Source organism: Vulpes lagopus, chromosome 18 (genome assembly GCF_018345385.1).
Source record: "Vulpes lagopus strain Blue_001 chromosome 18, ASM1834538v1, whole genome shotgun sequence".
NCBI lineage: Eukaryota > Metazoa > Chordata > Mammalia > Carnivora > Canidae > Vulpes > Vulpes lagopus.
The window spans coordinates 10,533,231-10,555,419 of record NC_054841.1 but is presented as its reverse complement, the minus strand read 5'-3'; the positions used below and the strand labels follow the sequence as shown (position 1 = coordinate 10,555,419).

Below are 22,189 nucleotides of genomic sequence, written 5' to 3'. Positions count from 1 at the left end.
GTTTATCCACAGAGTTTTGCAACCATCAACCCAAATCAGTTTTAGGACATTTTCATTACCCCCAGAAGCAACCCCATACGCTTTAGCTCCTCCTCCCCAATGCCCCTCATTGGTCTACTTTCTGTCGCTGAATTTACCTGTTCTGGACAATTCATATGTGCTTGGTTTTGCTTTTTTAATTTTTTAAAAAAGATCTATTTATTTTAGGAAGAGAGCGTGAGTGGGGGAAGGGGCAGAGAGAGAAGGAGAAGCAGACTCCCCGCTGAGCACGGAGCTCCATGTTGGGCTCCATCCTCCAACCTCGAGATCATGACCTGAGCTGAAACCAAGAGTCTGATGCTCACCCAGCTGAGCCACCCAGGTGCCCCATATAGCCTTGTGTTCTGAAGGCACAGATAGAGCAGAAGTTTCAAGGCCACATTCAGCCTGCAGACAGGTTTATCTGTCTGTCCTACTGTGTTTTATTTTTGGGGGCGGGGGGCAGGGTTTGAATTCTCAAACTGGGAAGTTTGCATAAATACCTGCATCACTCTCTGTCTCAAAAAAAACAGGTTTGGCACATTCCCCCTGGTTCACTCTGCTGGGGTCAAGTAGCAGCTGCCTCCTTTAGAGGGAGGAGGGGTCTCCTCTTAGCCACAATCCCCACCTCTCCCTGTTGTCTCTCTGCCTGGAATCTGAGCATTAGCTGCTGTTCATTATCCTGCTTGTGCTACTGTGTTCCTTAGAGAAAAGTAGAAGGTCTCTTCCAAAAGTGAGAAACTGAAAATGAGCAGCGTGCACAAAACACATTCCCTCGTATTCACCTCCTGCCTGGCTTCTGTGTCCGTTGCATTTGAATGTGGAGGCCTTGGTAGGGTCCCAGTTACAGCCATCTTTTGTACGGCTGTGGCATCTCACCGAGAGTAACCCAGAGAAATTACTTCATTGACACTTCTCAGCTTCCATCTCAAGACAGACTCAGAGGATTGTTTTCCCCCAATTTTCAAATGGGAAACCAAGGTGCAGAGAGATGTCAGCGTGTAGTTAGGAACACACAGCATAACATGCAAGGGTGAGCCTGGAGAACCATCTAGGCCCCACTGGGAGGGCGCATTTCTTCCTCCTTCCCTTGCTCACTTTTTTTTCCTTCCCTGCTCCTCCTTCCTTCCTTTCCTGCAACAAATATTTCCTGGGGGCACTGAATCGGGTACCAGTTGCTGGGTAACCTACCACCCCACATCTCTGTGGCTGAAATCAACCACCATATTGTGGCGCAGGATTTTGCAGGTCTGCGGAGCTCATCTGAGCAGTTCTGTTCCCGAAATGCTGGCTGGGCTTGGTCAGGGGACTGCATGCAGCTGGAGGGTTGGCTGCGCTGCAGTGTGGCCTCATTCGGGTCGGGCACTTGGTGCCAGCTGGGGCGTCTCAGTTCTCCACGCGACCACCCTTGTCCTCTGGCTTCTCCAGCAGCATTGCCTGGACTAGTTCGCATGGCCATGGTCTTCCAAGAGGGTGAATCAGAGGCTGCAAGGTCTCTTCATGTCACAAGGCATTGTTCCCACCCATTCTGTTGGTCAGAGCAAGACATGGGTTGGGCCAGATCCAGGGGTAAGGAAGCGTAAGTGAAAGGCTCTAAGATCCCTGCCCTCTAGGGGCTTTCATTCTGGTGGGGGAAGATGACAGGAAACAGGTAAAGTATATAAGACGTTGGTGATGGAGGCTGAAGAGAGAAATAAATTGGTGTAAGACAGGGAGCGGTGGGGACTGCAAGGCCAAGGAAGGCCTCACTGAGAAGAGACAGTTAAGCAAAGCCTGAAGGAAGTGTGTAGAGAGCTTTGTCAGTGATGGGTAAAGCAGATGCAAAGGCCCTGGGGTGAGGACAATGGTTGGTATGTTTTGTGGGGAGTGAGCTCTGGAGAGTGAGGTTGGAGAGCAGTTGGAGGGCCCAGATGGTGTAGGCGAGGCCTCTATTAGGTGTTTGCTGAGGACAAGGGAGGACTTTTCTTTTTCTAATTAAGATATAATTCATGTAACATAAAAAACTTACCATTTTTTTTAAACTTACCATTTTAAAGTATACAGTTCAGTGGTTTTTAGTACATTTACTATGTTGTGTGAATATCACCATGACTTAGTTCCAGAGTATTTCTATCCCCTAAGAAAGAAACCCCATGACCATTAGCACTGCTCCTTTCATTCTCTCTCTCCCCATCAGCCCCAGCCCGTGATCTATTTTCTGTCTGTGGACTTGCCTCTTCTGAATATTTCCCCTGAAAGGAATCATGTAGTGCTTGGCCTCTTGTGTCTGGCGTCTTTCACTCAGCTTCATGTTTTCGAGGATTATCCACGCTATAACATGTATCAGACCGACGTTCCTTTTTATGGCCACATAATATTTCCACGGTGTGGACGTGGCACATTTTGTTTGTTCGTTCATCACCCAATGGACCTTGAGTTATTTCTACTTTTTGGCTATCATGAATAATGCACAAGTTTTTGTAAGAACCTCATGTTTTCAATTCTCTGGGCTATATTGCTGGGTCACAGGGTAACTCTGCATTTAACCTTTTGAAAAAATGCTCAGGGATGCCTGGGCGGCTCAACAGTTGAGCATCTGCCATTGGCTTGGGACATGATCCCGGGGTCCTGGGATCAAGTCCCACATTGGGCTCCATGCAGGAAGCCTGCTTCTCCCTCTCTTTGTGTCTCTGCCTCTCTCTCTCTGGGTCTCATGAATAAATAAATCAAATCTTAAAAAAAAAAAGAAAAGAAAAAGTGCCCAGACTGGTTTCCGAAGCAGCTGCGCATTGTCACGCTCCCAGCAGCGGTGTGCGAGGGTTCCACATGCTCAACGACACTTGTCATCTTCCATTTTTGTGGCTGTGGCCATACTGGTGGCGGTGAGGCAGTACAGTGGAAGCTTGCCAGGTGAGGAGGGCTTAGGTTTTGACAGGACCTTCCAGGGGAGTGGACTGCAGTGGGGGCCAAAGAGGAAACAAGGAGCAGCGAGCGAGGACAGTGCCTGGTGCCGGGGTGGTGGCCAGGCAGGTGGACAGAAGAGGTTGTCTTCGGGCTAATTCTGAAGGCAGAACAGAGAGGATTTGCAGACACACTGGCTGGGGTGGGCTGAGAAGGGAAGGTGCGTTGAGGATGCTCCCAGGTATCTGGCCTGAGCAACAGATGATGGAGTTTCCACCTGTTGAGCTGGAGAAGACCGTGGCGGAGGGTCTGTTTGTGGGTTTTTTTTGGTGCCTGTCACTTAGGGGCAGGGGCTGTCCCATTTTGGCTTTCTGGCACGCCCAGCTGGGAAGCTTGGATTGGCACTTTGGGAGATTTATGTAAGAAGAAAGTAGATGCCATGTGTTGAAAATGCCCTCCTGCCGTCCCCGCTGGCAGTGCCCTGAATGTCCCTCTAGGTGAGCCATTTGCTTTCTTCCCCTTGGAGCAGGACAATTTATGCCCAGGGAGTTGCACAGGATGGCGAGGGCATTCATTTTGCTTATGGGCTGGTTAAAAAGGCGTGTGGGCTGCAGCCTGCAGGACTCTCATTTCTGAGGCCACTTAGGGGATTATCTTGAGAGAAAATTGTCCTGTGAATGATTTGTGGGCATGGCGGGTTGGCTAATCCCGAGCTCCTTCCTGTTGGTTGGGAATGTCTCGGGGTTGTTCCTCCTTAGCTGGCCAGTCAGCAGATGCTTTCTCTGCTCTCTCCAGCTTTGGGGGCACTGCCCTGGAAGGGGGGGGGACAGGTGAGGATGGAGACTGTAGCTGACAGTAGCTCCTTCTCCAAAGAGCCTCCTGGTAGTTGCAGACTTCAGACTCCCAGTGCTCAGGGTCAGATGTGGCTTCAGTGTTTATTAGCTGTGTGACCTTGAGCGAGTGACGTAAGCTCTCTGGTCCTGTTTCTCAGTCCGTACATAGGGGGAAATCACAGCACCTGCTGGATAGAGTTCTTGGGAGAATCGAAAGAAATAATCCAAACATAGCAATGGCCCATTGTTTTTATTACCTAGAGTGAGAGATGCGTAAAGCAACTGCTTATTATGCACCTACTGTGTGTCAGCCCTCCATTAAGTGATTTAACCACATTCATTATGTGAGGTTAACCTTTTTTTTTTTTAACTTATTTATTCATAGAGAGAGAGAGAGAGGCAGAGACACAGGCAGAGGGAGAAGCAGGCGCGCTGTGCAGGGGGCCTGATGCGGGACTCGATCCCAGGACCCTGGGGTCATGCCCTGAGCCGAAGGCAGGCGCTCAACCACTGAGCCGCTGGGCGTCCCGTGAGGGTAACCTCCTAACAGCCCTGCCACATGCGTGTGGCAGTTGCTGTCACGGGGGAGCCATCCAAAAGGCGGAAGTCAAGCCCTTGAATGAAGGTCCCATGGTTGGCAAAAGATAAGATGGGATTTGAACCCAGGACTGACAGGCCTCTTTCTGAACCTGCCCGGTAGGTTTTTTTTTTTTTTTTTTTTAAAGATTTATTTATTTATTCAGAGAGAGCAAGACAGGCAGAGACACAGGGAGAGGGAGAAGCGGACTCCATGCAGGAAGCCCAATATGGGACTCGATCCCGGGTCTCCAGGATCACACCCCGGGCTACAGGCAGCGCTAAACCGCTGCGCCACCAGGGCTGCCCTGCCCAGTAGGTTGAGATGTGCTTCCTCTGGGCAAAGAGCTTCAGACCCCGCTGGGGAGGGGGTGGCCCCTCCAGGGTGGGTGTGGGCTTCTGTGTCTCCCCGCAGCTTTGGCCTTCCTGAGCGTGTTGGGACCAGGTCCAGGGCGGGGCGCCTACGTCTGCACCCTGGAGGGAGTCTCCCCTGCCCCTCTACTATTCTCCCGTCTCATCCCTTCTGCCATCAGAAGGAAGCCACCAGCCTTCCTGTCTCCCATCTCTGTGGCTTCTGGGCTCTGTCTTCCCTCCTTAGTGCTCGAAGGGCATTTTTTTTTTTTTTTTTTTTTTACTGTGATCTTACTTTTTGGAGGTGGAGAGAACTTCCTGTGTGTCTCTCAGGCCTGCCTCCGCTGTGGTCCCCTTCACCGTCAAGCCTCCCCCGTGCAGGCCCAGAAATAGTCCCAGCTGTGAGATGAAGGTTCCAGAGTTTAAAATTGCAACTCGGTACTATTTTTACTCCAGCCGGAAAGATGTTTTTTTGCACAGCCGTTTATTTTGTTGTGGTAGCGACGGCTCCTGCCGCAAGCAGCAGGCCCTGGCCCTGAGTAAACATCTCTCCCGGGACAAGTGGGTGAAGAGGGGAGCCTTCAGGTGTCGGGCCGCGGGTACCGGGCCTGCCCAGAAACGTCTGGTGTCACCTCCCTGGAGCAGAACCGTCTGGCCTGGGGTAAGCCAGAGCAAGTGGCTCACGTGCTAGGCGAACTCTCTTCCTAGATGCCTGGTCATTATAGCAACAAAACAAAACACAGGTATTTTAGAAGTCATGAAAAATGGTACATACTTGAGGGGAAATGAGGTCCGAAGTAATTTTTGCACAAGCGATTTAAATGGGGTTGTAAATTGGCAGACCCTTTCCCGGTCATGTTTGGCTTGGCCCGTGCTTGGTAGCTCATGAATCTGTGCTACCACTTAAAAATTGGGACATTTTCCATAAAATTAAAATTTCTGGCTCCTCTTGAAACATGGAAGGCCCTGGCAGCCCCGAGTCTGTGTTTACTGATGGCTGCTGGAGGCTGGCTGTTCTAGATTTGGGCACATGACCATGAGCCCCGGCGGCCTGCTTTGCTCACTTATGACCCTCATTACGTTACCGCCCAGCCCTGGTACCTAGAGTTTTGGACTGAGTAAGGCATTCACGTCTCCCTGGTCAGACCCTGTCCCCCAATTCCTGCTCCCCAGGGCCAAGCAGCACTACTGATAGATTTGCCAGGTGAACCACAGGACACCCAGTTAAATCTAAATGTTAGACTGAATAATTGTTTAGTGTAAGTACGTCCCCTAGCTGTTAGCAGTCTGGTCTGCGTGGTTCCAGGCCTTTCTGTTAAACCGCGTCCATTCTTAGGTCTTCTGCCTCTTGCGTTAACTGTCCACGGTGTGTGTCAGGGGACACTTCTCGAAGTTGGTAAGAGCAGGCTTTGGGGTTGTGGGCGTGGCGACCCTGGCCTACCCCTTGCTAACTGTGTGATCTCCAGCGGGCTTGCCTCACCCTGGAGCCTCGGTTCCCTCATCTGGATGAGGACGATGACTGGATGATTAGGGTAGCTTTGTCCTGTTTCCTGCTAGTGTTCGCTTATCTCCTCTCTGGTGAAAAGCTGCCTGGAGTGGATGGTCCACGGTGGCTTTAACCAGTCCTCCGTCCGCAGGCGTCAAGAGCGTGGCCAGCTTATCACTATTTTAAGTGACGCTAGGACAGGTTTTGAAAAGGGAAAGGAGGTCTGAAGGGAACTGGGCAGATAATCCTAAGATTTAGTTTGCTTTTTTAAAAAAAAAAAAAAGTGAAGGGCGTTTGTCTCCCTGGAAACCACTTGCTAATCTCCAGAATATTGTCTCTTTCCAGGCGAAGGAGGTGGAGGAGACCATCGAGGGGATGCTCCTCAGGCTGGAAGAGTTTTGCAGCCTGACTGACATGGTGAGTGCCTGCCCGGGAGGCCTGGGTGTAGGCCCAGGCCAGACTCCAGGCCCATCCTGGAGTTTTCTGGGGAAGCCATTTTATTTTGGTGGTGATTTAGCAACCAGAAGGAATGGGGCAGCCGCCAGCGGTGAGAGGCAAACCGCGTGCACACTCTCTGTCACACTCTCGCTCTCTCAACACCAAGGCTTCCTGAGGCGGCCATCTTGGTGGCGCCCATCCCCCCCAGATGGCTCTTATTCTACCGAGGAGCCTGGAGTGAGCCACCAGGTGGCACTCTCGGGCACCGATGTGGGGAGCCGTTCAGCGGGGATGCTAAGACTATATTTAACTTTCCTCAGCTCTGCAAGGTCCGCCAGGCAAACATGGAGACAGCCAGGAAATGGCTTCGGGCCTGCAGGGCCTAGGTGGAGCCTCTTCCCAGGCTGTAGCCCGAGGCAGGGTTGGGCATCAGGCTCCTTCTCCAATCCTTTTGCGCTCCCGTTTCTGCCTCCCACTCCATTTTGTTGGATCAAATCCCCTTGGCTGGGCCGAGAAGAAGATGGAAGATGGTTCCTTTAGGCGCCCAGAAGACAAGGTCTCCACTCCAAATTATGTAAAAACCTTCTCTAGATCTTTGTGTGCCCAGGATGGTAGCCAGCCAGGCGTGGGGCCCGGAGGAGCAGTGATAGAATTTTCTGGAAGCTCTCAGCCACCTGGGTTTAAGGCTTCTGCTCAAAGGCCCAAAGGGTAGAGCTCCATGTTGTGATCAGGCCCTGCCTCGGAGCCGAGGAAGCCCAGCTGGGACCCAGAGGGGTAGATTTGTGTCCCTGTGAAGCACATGTCTGGAGAAGTGTTTGTGAGAGCCCAAGGGAGTAACAGTAACGGCAGCCCTGGACGTTTATTGAACACCTCCTTGGCACCAGGCACAGCGTGAGGCGTGTTTTCCCATGTCACCTCATTTCTCCTTGAAGCAGCGCAACACGATGGACGTCTGTCCTTCCCATTCATTTAACAGACAGACCTATCTCGTGTCATCCATCCTCTGGGGACCCAACAGTGAACAGGACAGAAATGTCCCCAACAGGACCTGTGTGTGTTTTTCTCTTGAGAACCCATTTTCTAGTTTGGGTGTGAGTCCAGGTGGGAGCCGAGTGACAAGACAGACTTTGAACAGCTCATCCTTTCTTCATCACCAGCCATTGGGCACCTTCCCTGACTGGGTGCCACGGTGAGCCTGAGGATGCAGAGTCTGCTCTGTCTCTGTCTCTGTCTCTCTCTCTCTCTCTCTCTCTCACACACACACACACACACACACACACACACACACACACACGCCACTGCCTACGGTCAGGGCTGTCATCCGGCGTTGAAGCACCAGCCTGAAGGTGTATTCAAGGTGCAAAAGGAGACTGCAGAGGTTTTGAAGAGAGAGAGGGGGTCTAGAAAGAACTGGGCACATGATCCTAAGACTTAATTTGTTTAAAAAAAAAAAAATGAAGAGCAGAGGCGTTACATTCTGCCTGGGAAATCGGGAAGGCTTTGCATAACAGGTGGTGATTAATTTGGGGCTTGAAGGAGGAAGAGAAGGAATTCAGCCGCTGGGGAGGGCGGGGGTCCAGGCAGAGGTTCTGACCTGTGGGTATGGTGTGCTGGGCACAGTGTAGACTGTGGGGGCCCAGAGGTAGGGGGCAGGTTTGGAAGAGAGGTGGACTGGTCACCCAGGGACATTTTGTTCTCATGTTTCAGCCATCCTCCTCCTCAAAAGGAGACCCACTATCTGCCTGAGGGGGGAGCTTGGGATGGGAGCCAGCCTGGATGGGGAGAGGGCCCCAGCCACCCTATCTTAGGAACCGTCAAGGCTTCCTGTGGTGGGGGGGTGGGGGGACCTGTGTGTGTGTCACCTGGAGGCCAAGGTGTTAGGCAGCCTCCTCTAACTAGAAGCCTGGAGATGCATTTATGCAAAGATTTTAATACTGAGATCACGCACGTGACCCATGGACTCAGGCCTGCCTGCAGATATGTTGGATGTTTCTGGAAGGAAAAGAAAACGGAATTTGCTGCTGACATTTATAGAACATCATGCAAAAACTCAGGCTTTCTGGCTTCTTTTGGAAGGAAAGCTCCCCTTGGGTGCTTGCTCCTGCCTGGCCAGCATCGGCCAGCATTGCATAGTGGCCACCCCACTGCAGACAGCATGTGAGCTCGCCAGCCTGTCACCATCCACTGCTCCCGTGGGGGCTCCCTGACTCCTTGGCCACCAGCCAGGTACGTCCATCACGTGCTTGTGTGTTTTATGGCAGAGTATGTTTCTCTGTACTTTGAGCCCTGCTGAAAGCAGGCAAATATAACCAGACCCAGAGGGTCCTGTGTTTCAAGAAAGGGAAGAGAGTGGGTTTCCCATGGGAGCGAGGACCATTTCATGAGTTTATATAGAAACAAGTGTTGCCTGACTTAATATAACGTGTCTAGGACGATGCTTTCGTGGCCTCTGCCACAATGGTCAGTGCTGATGCCATTTAGGTTGTGGAAATCCTCCTGCCCCAACAGCTGATGCTTAGTTTACCTGGCGTGTCTGCACACATGGCACAGTCCAGCTCTCAGCCTCGGCTCAGGACCTTCGTTTATCTTTTGATCTGAGATAGGGATGAGTGGGGGCCTCTGAGGAGCAGGTGACGTCACACCATGGACATTGTCCCCCGTGTCCCTGCTTTGGCCTTTGGAAACACTGACCAAGTTAGAGATCTGATCTGAGAGAGGCCAGGTTCCCTGGTGCACAGTCCAGAGAGAAGCTGCTCCATTTCCTGTAACATCAGGCCATTAGGAACGAGAGTCCAGCTTCCTGTCTGATGCATTAACTCCACTGCCAGCCTGTCCTTGATCACTCTATGTGACTGGGATTCACTACCCTGCGTGCGCCTGCCACCTGTTTAGACCTTAGATGTCATGCCAGTTGCTGCCACTTTGAGCTCTGACTCTTCCTGCTGTAGGGCCTTGGGCACAGCACCTCACCTCTCTGTTCCTTTCTTTTCTCTTCTGCAAAATGGAGATAATGGTCCTGATTGTCCGTGGCTGCATCAGACTACCCCAAAACTTAGTGGTGTCGAACAACAACCAATGTATAATGTGGGCCAGGGCAGGGCACAGAGGGGATGGTTCATCAGAGCCACGTGCCAGTTGCTGGGGGCAGAGATGCCCAGTGTGGCTCCACCTCTCACTTGTTGACGTCTGGGCTGGGTTGGCCGGGGACTGGATGGTGTAATCTCCCTGTGCAGCCTCTCCTCAGGGCTAGCTTGGGCTTCCGTGGCATGGCATCTGGCCTCCCAGAGCAACCGTTCCAACAGACGGGAAGTGGAAACCGCCAGATCTCTGGAGGCTTGGGTATGAATATTGACACAGTGTCACCTCTGTCATATTGTATTGGTCCAAATAGTCACATAGTGCACCCAGATCCAAGGGGAGAGGACATTAGCCCTATGTGTTCATGGAAGGAATGGAAAGCCCTCTTTCATCTACCGCAGATGATGGTAACCTCCTCCAAAGAGTTACGGTGCGGACTCCATGAGCGAGGATGTGCCCTCTACGTCGTCTGTACTGACAACCATGAAAAAGACCGACAGTACCAAGTGTGGGCGGGGACGTGGAGCAGCAGAAACACTTGCTCACTTGCTGGTGGAAATGCAGAAAGGCACAGCCACTTTGGAAACAGTTGGGCAGATGCTTATAGAGGCAAACATGCACTGGCCCTACATCCCAGCAATCCCACTACCAGATAATTACCCAAGAGGGGAAGACGAGAGTCCACAAAGATTCGTACGCAGATGCTCAGAGCAGCTTCGTTCATGATGCCCCAAACCAGAAGCAACCCAAATGCATAGGAACAGAGGCACGAGGGAACCTTCTGGGGTGATGGGGTGTTCTACGCATAGGCCTAGGCGATGTGAACACACGTACAGATTCACCCAGCTGTCCGCTCAGGGCCTGAGCACTTCGCTGTCATTTACATTCAATTAAAAATAATTGCTTAGCAGGGTGCCAGCTCTGTATGAAGTGACCCGTGATGGCAGCTCCTGGGGTCACCATCATCATGACCAAAGCACCAGGAGGTCATGACGCTGATGAGCGTGTTCTCTGGAGTTTGGGCAGCCGCAGAACCCCACCCCTGGCAGGGAGCAGCAGACTCCTACTTCACCCACATGGATGGAGAAAGTTCCTTGCTGGCCTTGGGCCAGCACTTGCATTTGGCACTGATGTGTGTGCTTGGGTCAAGTACATTTGGCTCCTCTTCCTGGGGGCCCTGAATCATCCTGGACAATCGTCTTTGCTCGGAGATAACCCCACATCCGCTGCCTGGCCGGCTCTGGGGAGGTGGGAGGCCAGGCCAGGGAAGGCTCTGCGGGGACCCCAGGCCATAAACCCAGCTGAGGCTTTGTCCCTGCAGAGGCCCAGACAGCGTTGATTCTTCCCTGACCTCTCCTTGCTCTTCTCAGCCGCGTCTGAGGACGTGCTACCTCAGCCTGTGACGTGACCCCGTGAAGTGGGTGTGAGCAAAGAAACGTGTTGGGGAGGCTCTAGGGCGCGGTAGGCACTCTGGTTAGCTAAAGGGGCAGCTGCGGCCCAGCTCCAGCCGACTGCTGTCACGTGGGACGTGGACTCCCAGGTGGCCAGGACACCTGCTGTTTCACCAGAAGCTAGAAATCCGGGCTGCTAAGGGAAATATCCTTAGTTTTAGATTGTGGCGCCTCGCTTGGGCGTGCTTTGGTTTTTCAGATGTGATGCAGGCACGCGTGAAGACCTCTGGTGCCACTGGGAGCCTCAGACCAACCTGGATTGGAACCTTCTAGCTCCCACCAGGTAGCTGTGTGACCTTGGGCCACCTCATTTCCTTTTTCTGTCTTTGCTCAGTGTCCTCAGCCACGAAAGGTTGAAGACGAGGTAGTTTCTGATTCACAGGGCCTGTTTTCCGCAGGCGAGGGTGCCCCGAGTGCTGGCATCATGCCCCTCCCACCCTTACTTCACCTCCAGTTCCCAGCTCCTGGTGGAACCACAAGAAAGGGTTGGGGGCCTTTCAGACCCCCAAGGATTACTCTCTATTCCGCCCGCCCCCCCAGGCACATGCAGCCTGCCACCCGGGCAAGTGTAATAGCTCCCTGGAGCCCCCAGTAGAGGCGTCTTCGGAGAGGGGTCTTCTTACCCGGCCCTAGACCCCCTCTTTCTTGGGGTCCTTCAGAACTAGAGGAAGGGAAGGGCGCACTCCGTGAACCTCCTCTCTCAGCCTTCCCTTCACTCCAGTGGGTCACTGGGACCAGACCCTCCTGATTTTCCTTGTTCTGGTCCTATTTGTTTCTTTAGAAATTAGCAGAAAGGGGGTGCCTGGGTGGCCCACACAGTTAAGCGTCTGCCTTCAGCTCAGGTGATGATCTCAGGGTCCTGGAATCAGGCCCCACATTGGACTCCCTGCTCAATGAGGAGCCTGCTTCTCCCTCTCCTTCTGCCCCTCCCCCTGCTGATACACACTCTCTGTCTCTCTCTCTCTGTCAAATAAATGAATAAAATCTTAAAAAAAAAAAAAAAAAAAACTAGCAGAAAGAAAAGATTCGTGTTTGATCCACTGTGTTCTGACCTTGCCGTGAGTTATCTGCTCTTTGTTGTATCACTGCACCTTGGTGATTTCTCCAGAGCTTACTCTTGTGAGGGATGGGTATGTCTCTTGAAATTGGGCCTTGGCAGAAAAAGGGAAGATATCGAGGGCTTTATCCTGTCAAGGGTAAAAAATGCAGGTACCTGCAGGAGCCAGGCAGGGTCTGGACCTGAGTGGAGGGGGCAGGGGTGTGGCATTAGGGAGGGGTGGCGACTGCATCGCCAGAGAGCTCATGCCCCACCTGGAGGAGCAGCCACTGCTCAGCTCAGCCTTCCATGCCTGGGAGACATAGGCCAGAGGTGCTGACTTGTAAGACACGTTGCAAATTTTCAATCACTTGAATATTTTATTTATTTTATTTTTTTTGAATATTTCATTTTTAAAAAAATTTTATTTATTCGGGAGAGAGGCCTGGAGAGGCCAGGTGAGAAAGATGGAGGGAGCAAGGTGTGTGTGAGCAAGAGAGAGAGAATGCCAGTAAGCTGGGGGGACAGTCCTCTGTAACCCTGTCTCCAGAGTGACATCTCTCCTTTTGGGCTGAGTCCTCTCTGTTAGAAGTGGGTCGCCAGGGCCAGTTCACAGGCCAGGGGAGGGGATCATGCAGCGGGTGTGAGGGGCTAGGCTTGGTCCTTGGGCCCTTAAAGAAAATAGAGACATAGGTGTCCGATTTCAGTGATCAAGGGAAGGATGTGGCTTCATAAAGGTCATAGCCACTTTTGGAGCCCTTCCAAGCAGAAGAAATTGAAACTTAAATGAGATGCGGTGTGTGGGAAATGAGTGCGGTGTCGACATGCAGGGCGCACTTGGATACGTGACAGCTGTGGTTTTCATTCACATTATTATGAACGTTAGTGATTATTATAAACTTATTAGTATGATTAATTTCAGTGCAGTGAAAACTTATCTCAACCTGGGTTTAGAGGAGAGATTTCGATTCTTTCCGTTTGCTCCAGTGAGGTGGTTTGGAAAATGGGGCTCGTTCGTTTGGGACTGGTATTGTCAGATGTTTGTGGGGAAAACCATTAGTGGTTTCCGGTCTGGGTCCCCCCCACCCCCCAGGGTCTCTGGGCTATTCCCAGCCTATCCCCATGCAGGGTGCCGCTCGGCATCTTGGCCATCCACAAGGGCTCTGCAGACCCTGGGCAACCCGAGAGGCAGGCAGGAGGCTGGGGTACCAGGGCAGGGGGCCTGATGAGCTGCTTTGTTTCTTGCAGATCAGAAGCGACACTTCACAGATCTTGGAGGAAAACATCCCACTCCTCCAGGCCAAAGTGACGGAGATGCGTGGCATCTATGCCAGAGTGGACCAGCTAGAGGTGTGTCCAGGACCATGAACATTCTTTGCCAGATCTGTGGGCTTGTTCTGGCTCTTTCATCCTCTCTTCCAAAATGCTGATCTGGCCTTGAGAGTGTCGGGCGTTAGACCCAGTGCAGGGGGTTGGTGGCAGGAGGGGGTCTATGTGTACGTGGTATTTTTAAAAATATGACAAATAGGGATTTATATAAAGTACCCCACATAATACTTAGGGTGCTTTTTATAAAAATCTGACTTTTAAGCCGCTTTTGGAAATTCAGAAGCTTCGATAGCACTTAGCCCACATTTCTTTAAATACCTTAAATACATTAATCTCAAGATTTATTTCTCAAGGTATAAATACATAAAGTATACACATCGTAAGTGTACGGCTCAGGGAATTTTTATACAAACTCCCATCTGAGCATGACCCAAATTGAGAAGTTAGAACATTTGCAAGGCCTGGGCTGTATTTTATGGGGCCAATGGCAGCCGCCCCTCGGATGGGGTCGTTCGTGTTCTGCTGCTTGCCACAATCCCCACCATGCCCTGTCGCCTCTCTGCTGACCTACCTCACCTGCATCTTATTTGTGTGAGCACCAGGCTAAGCTGTGGGGTGTCTCATTTTTCTCCTTGCACTACAAAGTCAGTACCTTCGCTGCCCCAGCTCCCAGAGGAGGAGCATAGACTCCCAGGAGGTAAGCCACTTTCCTGGGGTCATACAGCCAATGCCTTGAAGCTGGGACTTGAGCTGGCATCCTGAGCTCTTAATCGTATGGGGGGGCCCTCAGCTTGGGATCCAGGCTCCTTACACAGGGAAGAGACCAGGAGGCTTGGAGGAACTTGCCATTTATAATCGTGGCCACCTGAACAGAGAGGACGTGAGCCCCCCCGAGCCACGGAGGAAAAGAGCATGACAGCCAACGCTGGAGTTAGCAGAGAGTTAACATTCTTGTCAGCAGAGAATGAGGCAGGAATATAATTAAAACTTTGCCCTTGGAATAGCTGATTCATTTGAATTTTATTCCACACGTTTGACAGAAGAAAGAAAATGTAAAGATTTCTGGCCTCGTTGGGCTGGCCTGGCTCTCAGGCCCAGCTCTTCCCGTGGCCATCAGTCCACTCATTCTTACTGAGGGCCTACTGTGTGCCACGGCGGGGCCCCCCCAGTGAGAAAGACAGGTGCCATCGTGGCCGTGCTTCAGCAGGAGAGACCCGACCACAGAGCACTCCTCTGACCGTCATCAATAACCAGACTTAGTGGCTTAAAACAACATGGATTTCTATCTTACAGCTCCTGAGGTTGGAGGTCCAAAATGTGTCTTACAGGCTAAAATTGAGGTGTCAGCAGGGCTGGTTCCTTCTGGAGGCTCTAGGGAAGCCTCTGTGTCTTAGCTTCCCCTGCATTTCTCAGCTCATAGCCCTGCCTATACTTCCACCCTTCTCGCAGCTTCTCCCAGATTCTCTTTTACTCTGACCCTCCTGCTTCTCTCCGACGAGTACCCTGTGATTACCTGGGGCCCACCTGGATAATCCAGCATCATCTCCCCGTTGCAGGATCTTGAATCCCATCTGCACAATCCCTCTTGCCCTCTTGCCCTGTAAGGTAATATATTCATAGGTTCTGGGAATGAGGTCATGGACCTCTTTGGGGACCATTCTGTTGACCACAGTGGCCAAGGCTGATTTGCAGAGAGGCGGGTGCTCTGGAAGGAAGTGGCTTCTCAGGTCCCTGGAGGAAGAGGGGGAGAGGAGTGGCGTTGGCTGGGAGGGATGGGCAGGGGGCACTGCTCCGGCAGAGGCTCAGAGGCAGGAAGGGAGCTTAGCTTTGGGGCAGGAGGAGAGGGGGACATTGGAAGGATCCTGGGATGGCCAGAGTATGGGAACATGACCAGAGTGGGCCTGCAGAAAGTTGGCAGCAGGAGCCCTGCTGTTCAAGTCATGAGATCCAAGGTCAGGGTTTTGGCCTTCATCCCGAGGGATGGGAAGCCACAGAGGAGACGGGAGAGCCCCTAGAGCAGAGCAGGGTATCCCTGCCTTGGCGCTGCTGACATTGGGGGCCTGACATTCTCTGCTGTGCGGTTCTCCTGTGCATCATACAATGTGTAGTGGCTTCCCTGGTCTCCACCCACGGGATACCAGTAGCTCCCCCCGCCCCTGGCTCTAAAGCCTCACTGCCTGGGTTCAAATCCTGATGAATGTGAACCCCAGCAAATCCCAAGCCTCTGCTCCCCTGTAAAATGGAGTGACAGCAGTGAGGCCCATGAACCTAACTCTTACTAGTATTGACTCGGCCAGTGTGTGTTGAACGCTCATTCTGAGCTACCCTGAGATGGGCGCGAGATTCCTTGTCCCCTGCTAGTGGCCAGTGGGAGACAGAGGACCCGAGGCTGCCAGAAACAGGGCCCGTCAGCCGGTTGTGGGGGTTGTAGAGCTCAAGGTCAGAGGTGAGCGTGCAGTGGCGGGCACAGACTGACAATGTTGGGCCAGGTCATGGAGTTGGGCCCTGTGCTGAGAATGACAGGACCCTTCAAAGGGATCACAATTACTATTTCTCCCCCTACAAAAGTCCAAAATGATTTTCTTTTCCTTTTTTCTTTTTTTTAAGATTTTATTTATTCATGAAAGGCATAGGAAGAGAGAGACAGAGACACAGGCAGAGGGAGAAGCAGGCTTCCTGCGGGGAGCCCGATGTGGGACTTGATCCCAGGACCCCAGGATCACGACCTGAGCCAAAGGCAGACACTCAACAGCTGAGCCACCCAGATGCCCCCCAAAATGATTTTCTTGAAGCATTCCATTCAGAATGCACGGAACAGTGAAAATATGCTAAGAACGCAGTGTATCTGTGAGCTTGTACAATCACCATTACTACCTAGTTCCTAATTTTCATCATTGTCCTGAAGAAACTCCACACCCGTCAGCAGTTGCTCCTCACCCCAAGCCCCTGGCAGCCACTTATGCATTTTTTGGCTCTACCGATTTGCCTCTTCTGGATGTTCCGTGTTAATGGAATCATATAACTTGGGGCCTACGATGTCTGGCTTACTTCGCTCAGGATAATGTTTTGGGGATTCATTCATATTATAGTACGTGTCTGAACTTAATTCACTTCTTGTTTTTTTTTTTTTTTAAGATTTTATTTATGAGAGAGTGAGCAAGAGAGAGAGCACGAATGAGAGGAGGGGCAGAGGGAGAGGGAGAAGCAGACTCCCCATTCAGCAGGGAGCCCAATGTGGGGCTCAATCCCAAGACCATGGGATCATGACCTGAGCCGAAGTCAGAAGTCAGATGCCCAACAGACGGAGCCACCCAGGTGCCCCTGAACTTCATTCATTTTCATGGCTGAAAATAATATTCTAGTGTGTGGATGGATACACCTCATTGTGTTATCCTTCATCAGTGGAAGGGTACCTGGGTCCTTTCCCCTTTTCGGCTCTTAAGAATTATGCTGCTGTGAACATTCTTGTCTCAGTTTTGTGTGAATATATGTCTTCATTTCTCTCAGGTGAAAACCTAGGAGTGGAATGGCTAGGCCATTCTGGAACTCTCTTTGGGAACTGCCACTCGTGTTCCAAAGTGACTCTAGCGTTTTTTTACACTTAGGCCAGCAACTACTACCAAGTTTTAGATGGAAATCACAAAGTCAGATGCCAGCAGGGTCCAGCACCGTGCTGTGTGGCCGGGTGCTAGATGACCAACCCCAAGGCCCCTGCCCCTATTACTTCCAGCAGCTGGAGCTGAGCAGCAGCTGCCCCCTTCAATGGGATATGAATCTCCAGGCTGCCACAGTCCCCACTCTGCCCTGGAGTATCCCCAACATGGAGGTCAAAAGGCATTTGCCTTGTGTCAACCTCCCCTGGGCTGTTGTTTTCCTTACAATAAAGATATTTCTCTGTAACTGGGCCTCTATTAAAAAGAGGAAAAACAACTGGGCAGCCCAGGTGGCTCACCATTTTAGCGCTGCCTTCGGCCCAGGGTGTGATCATAGAAACCCCGGATCGAGTCCCACATCAGGCTCCCTGCATGGGGCCTGCTTCTCCCTCTGACTGTGTCTCTGCCTCTCTCTGTGTCTCATGAATAAATAAATAAAATCTTTAAAAAATATAAAAATTAAAAATAAAAAGAGGACAAACTAAGCTGGTCTAAGAGGGTCATGGATTTGAAGCCAATGGGAAAAATACCTATTTCCCACTATGAGACCTTAGGAGACCCTAACATTGTATCTGGGCAGGTGGATTCTAGAGCCCTATGGCCCTGGCCTTAGATCTGTCCCTCGTGTAGCTCTGTCCTTCTCCGGGCATCCATGACTTCCTCTGTAAACTGGGAATCTGCCTTCCATCCTGACGGAGACGTCATGAGGGTGTCAGGCCAGCAGCTGGCACATTCAGGTGCTTGGTGAGGACACTGCTGTGCTAATGGCTGTTGCCACAGGCTGAGAGGTGAGTCTGTCTGGGACGGCCGCTCGCCGCTCCGCCCAGCTGGCCATGGGCCCCCAGCTGTCTGGAGGGTCAGGGGGCTTCCAGGGAGCCCAGCACCACCCTGCTCTCAGATCTGTGCCACCTGCCAGGAGGGGCTTGGGGACCTCTCAGGCAGGCACTTGGGCTTCTCTCAGTTTTTGTATTAAAAATGAATACAGGGTGCCTGGGTGGTTCAGTCAGTGAAGCGTCTGCCTTCAGCTCAGCCCCTGATCCCGGGGTCCTAGGATCAAGGTGGGGTGCCCCGGTGCTGCCATCCAGGCTGTCCCGTACCTCTTTGCTCAGGATGCATGCGTTCCCGCGTGCTCATGCCCATGTGCCCACCTCCGGCCGAGCCCCTGCGAGGCCCCAGGCTCTGGTGTTGGCCTTGTGAACATCCCCGATACCACACCGGATCTTTCAGGACCTCCACTCTGGAGGCCAGACTCTGAATAAGCAGGCAGGATGTTCGGAGTGTGAAGAGGGGTGAGAAGACAGGGAACCGGGGTTCTCCACGATGATGGGGGCCGTGGTAGATTACGCAGAGAGGGAAGGCCTCTCTGGAGGGGACAATTGGTTCAGGGCCTGAAAGATGGGCAGCACTCCCCACCCCCTTCCCATCAAGGACGGAGCAGGGCAGCAGGGAGAGAGCAGGTGGCAGGGCCCTGTGGTGAGTGGGGCCTGGCCTTTTCAGGGAAGCTGAGGGAGGCCTGTGTTGCCTGGTGTGTGGGAGGAGGAGAGGGCAGGGCTGGATGGCGGGCTCCCTGTAGGCTGTGGTGGGGGGGCATGAGGTTCATTCTAGCAAAGGGAGGCTCCCTGGGAGGGCCCAGCCCCAAGATGTCCTCCTTCCTCTTCTTGGTGAGAGAAACTCCCTTCTAGTCATTGTGGGAGCAAGGTTGGCCCACAGAGGTGAGGCTTTTCTGAGGCAGCACTGGCGTCACCTTAGCCATCTATGCCCATAAGATGCACACATGTTAAATACATGTGCATATGAACACCCAGGCATGCACGTGAACATGCTTAGATACACACATGCGTAAGCATCACACAGACACACGTGTGCTGAGTGTAGAGAAAGGCATGAGAAGATACCACAAAAAAGGATGCAGATTTTTGTGATACCACAAAAAAGGTTGAATTTTTCTTGGCCTGCACAATATTTTTCTTTTAATTGTGGATTTATTGCTAATATTGATAGAAACTGGGGACTTTTCATAAAATCTACAGTTTTTTTTTTTTCCAAAATGATACCTGGCATTTATTGAACTCAGTATGTACTAAGCACTTGAGTGCTTAGCAGAGTTGGTACTGTTCGTGTTCAATAAAATGCTGTCATCATTATCAACTAATAGAAAAGAAAATTGAAGCTTGCAGAAATTAAGTAAGTTGCCAGACGACGCACAACTAGTAAGTGGCGCAACCTGGATTCTAATCCACGGAGTCTGACCCCAGAATGTTCTTATTCTCTCTCTCTTTCTCTCTCTCTTTCTCTTTTTGCAACTGGGATGTTCTCATCAGAGGCCTGGAGCAGAGTGGCCCCCCTGAGCCTGGGCCCAGCTTCCTGGGCCATCCTTGTCTCCACTCAGCCCCCGTTCCCGTGCTGGTCACCTGCCTGCCCCTTAGCAGCCTCTGAGTTTGAGACTCTCTCATATCCTGCTATTAAAGTGAACATTTTGGTAGTTTCTAAAATGCTTGTTTTTAACAAAGAAGGCTTTGCAGCCTGATAGATGAGCACCTGAGTCCCCGCTCTGCCCTTGGCCAGCTGCATGACTTTGGTCAGGCCACCCAGCCTGAGCCTCAGTTTCCCTCCTCTGTAAAATAGAGGCTAAAGCTGGGGTCTCCATGGGGAGAAGGTGAGAGGACACAGTAGGGAGGCCATTACCCTTACGGCCAGGGTAGGTCAGGGTACGTGAGGGTGTCCCCACCGAGCAGGCCCTGGGTGACGTCCGCAGGCTGGGGCGGTGTGGGTGGACCGGGCTGCAGTCCGTGGCAGGTGTGGCATCCCCGGCCCTCCCGGCTCTCCCTTCTCCCCGCCAGGCCTTCGTCAAGATGGTTGGGCACCACGTCTCCCTCCTAGAGGCCCAAGTGCTTCAGGCCGAGCGGGACCACGGGGCCTTCTCGCGGGCTCTACGGAGATGGCTGGGCTCCACGGGCCTTCCCTCCTTTGGGAACGTGAGTATCTCCCCACCTCCCGCCTCCTCCCAGACCCCAGCGTGGGGAGAGGGACTCAGGATGTGAGAGTTCAAAGGGCACGTCTCACTTCCACAGACAGGAAATGGTGTCTGGCTGGCGCGCCGAGGGAGTGCTGGCCCAGGTGGCTGGAGGGGCTCGGTCCCTCCCTCAGGCGCCTCTTCTTGCCCTGAGCTTTGAGCTTCAGTGCTGTGACCACTTGCTTATTCATCCACCATTTATTGAGCGCCTGCTGTATGCTGGGCCCTGTGGTCCCTCTGGGGTTACAGTAGTGAGCAGGGACAGCCCCTGCCCTCCTGTCCTGTCCTTGTACACCTAAGGACAGGCTCAGGATGACATTCAGAACTCAATGTGGGTCATCCTTCTGGAGGCACGAGTCGACCTCCAGAGGGGTGGGGACGGTGGAGGGCCAGGGACAGCGGAGGGCCGGGGACGGTGAAGGGCCAAGGACAGTGGAAGGCCAGGGACAGTGGAGGGCCAGGGACGGAGGGCCAGCCTGCACGTAGCCCTTCGTATCTTCACTCCGCATCTCTGCTTCCCTGGGATCTGCCCTGCCACCCAAGAGAAAGGATCCTTGTATCCCTTTTATTAATGGAAAGACTGAGGCTGGGCTAGTTCTGCAGTGGAGACCTTCGGTGTGGAAGACGCCTCTGTGTTTGCAGCGTCTCTTCTGTGCTCCCCTGGCCCAGGGGACGCTGGGCAGTGTCTGGAGACACCCTGGTTGTGAGCTGGACATGAGGGGGGCTGCTGGCATCTAGTGGGTAGAAACCGGGGGTGCTGTGAATGCACAGGACAGCCCCCCACGACAGACAGATCTAGCTCCGCGTGTCAGTAGTGCTGCGCCTGAGAAACCCCACCCCAGGTGGCCCTCCGTCATCGTAGCAATAGTTTCTGTCCCGTCTTTTCGAAGCAAGAGGTCTGCTGGCTCCTCTGGCACCTTATTCTCACACTAGTCTTTGGAGAGAGGAGCTTTACCATCACCCCCATTTTACAGATGGGGAGACTGAGGCTCTGGGTAGTTGAAGGGATTTGTCGGGGGCCACACAGCCTGATGTGACAAGGCTGGATTGGGCCCAGGTTGACCTGTCCAGGGCCTTCCCCTTCACGCCTCAGCCAGCTGCCCTGTCCTGCCCCTCAGGGGGTCTCTCACTGTTCCTGGGGTCCCCCCTCCACTCCTCCATCCCTCTGCCTGTCCGCACAGCTCCACTTCGTTGACCGTGTTCCAGGCACCGCACCAGGCATTCTGTGCGTGCTGGTTCATTTGCCTTTCCCATCCGTCATGTGCACTGGGCATCAACAGGATTCCGATTTGATAGAGTGGAAGTTTGGAAGGCTTCGGGGTTGTGGTCTTGCAGCCCATGACAGCACGGAGCTGGTGCACTCGTTCTGTGTGGCCAGGCAGTGTTATTTAAACAACGTGACTTGGGATGCCTGACCGGGCTTCGCTGACCAGTCCCTGCCAGGACCCCATTGCCCAGTCTTGTCCGAAAGCTGCCCGAGGCATGTGCTGTTCACTTGCCCGCCTCCAGGTGAGTAGCTTGCCCAAGGCCAGTAACAGCTAGACAGTGGCCTCACAGGTCTCATGGTCTCGAAACTCCTGTTGATCCTTCAGAGCCCAAGCTAATGCCACCTCCTTGCAGAAGCTCTCTGGGATTGCCCCATCTCCAGACAAATGCAGTCTTTCCGCCTTCCAATGATGATGGAGGCAGAGCTGCTTCTCTGTCCTTCTCTCCCTTGAGCTATGGTGACTGTTCTTTGGTAAGCGGGGACCCGCCCAGTCACGCAGTGCTCTGCCCACTGATGGCTTAGAAACACATGAGGGGCCGGGAATCAAGAGGACCTTGGCTGCCCATGGCCTCCAGCAAGTATCCTCATAGTGAGGCCTGCTGGGCCCTTGGCCGTAGCACCTTCCAGACTTTTTCTGTGATCTGCAGTCGTCCCCATGAGGTTGGCACTAGCGTCCTCATGTAGAGGCGGGGGCCAAGGCTTAGAGACGGAGAGTCCCGTATCTGAGCTCAGTGCTGGGGTTAGAACTCAGGCCTGCAGGCCTCTGAAACTGGGGTTCCC

General features: G+C 52.8%; 1 protein-coding gene across 3 annotated transcripts in view; it reads left to right on the top strand.

Moving 5' to 3' along the window:
• BCAS4 (breast carcinoma amplified sequence 4) overlaps positions 1-22,189 on the top strand; it is a 56,538-nt gene that overhangs the window by 8,888 nt on the left and 25,461 nt on the right. For all 3 annotated transcript variants that reach the window (XM_041733414.1, XM_041733412.1, XM_041733413.1), the window contains exons 2-4: positions 6,490-6,561; positions 13,396-13,497; positions 19,970-20,104. In XM_041733414.1, coding sequence (XP_041589348.1) covers positions 6,490-6,561; positions 13,396-13,497; positions 19,970-20,104 — 309 coding nt within the window. The remainder of the gene's footprint in view (positions 1-6,489; positions 6,562-13,395; positions 13,498-19,969; positions 20,105-22,189) is intronic.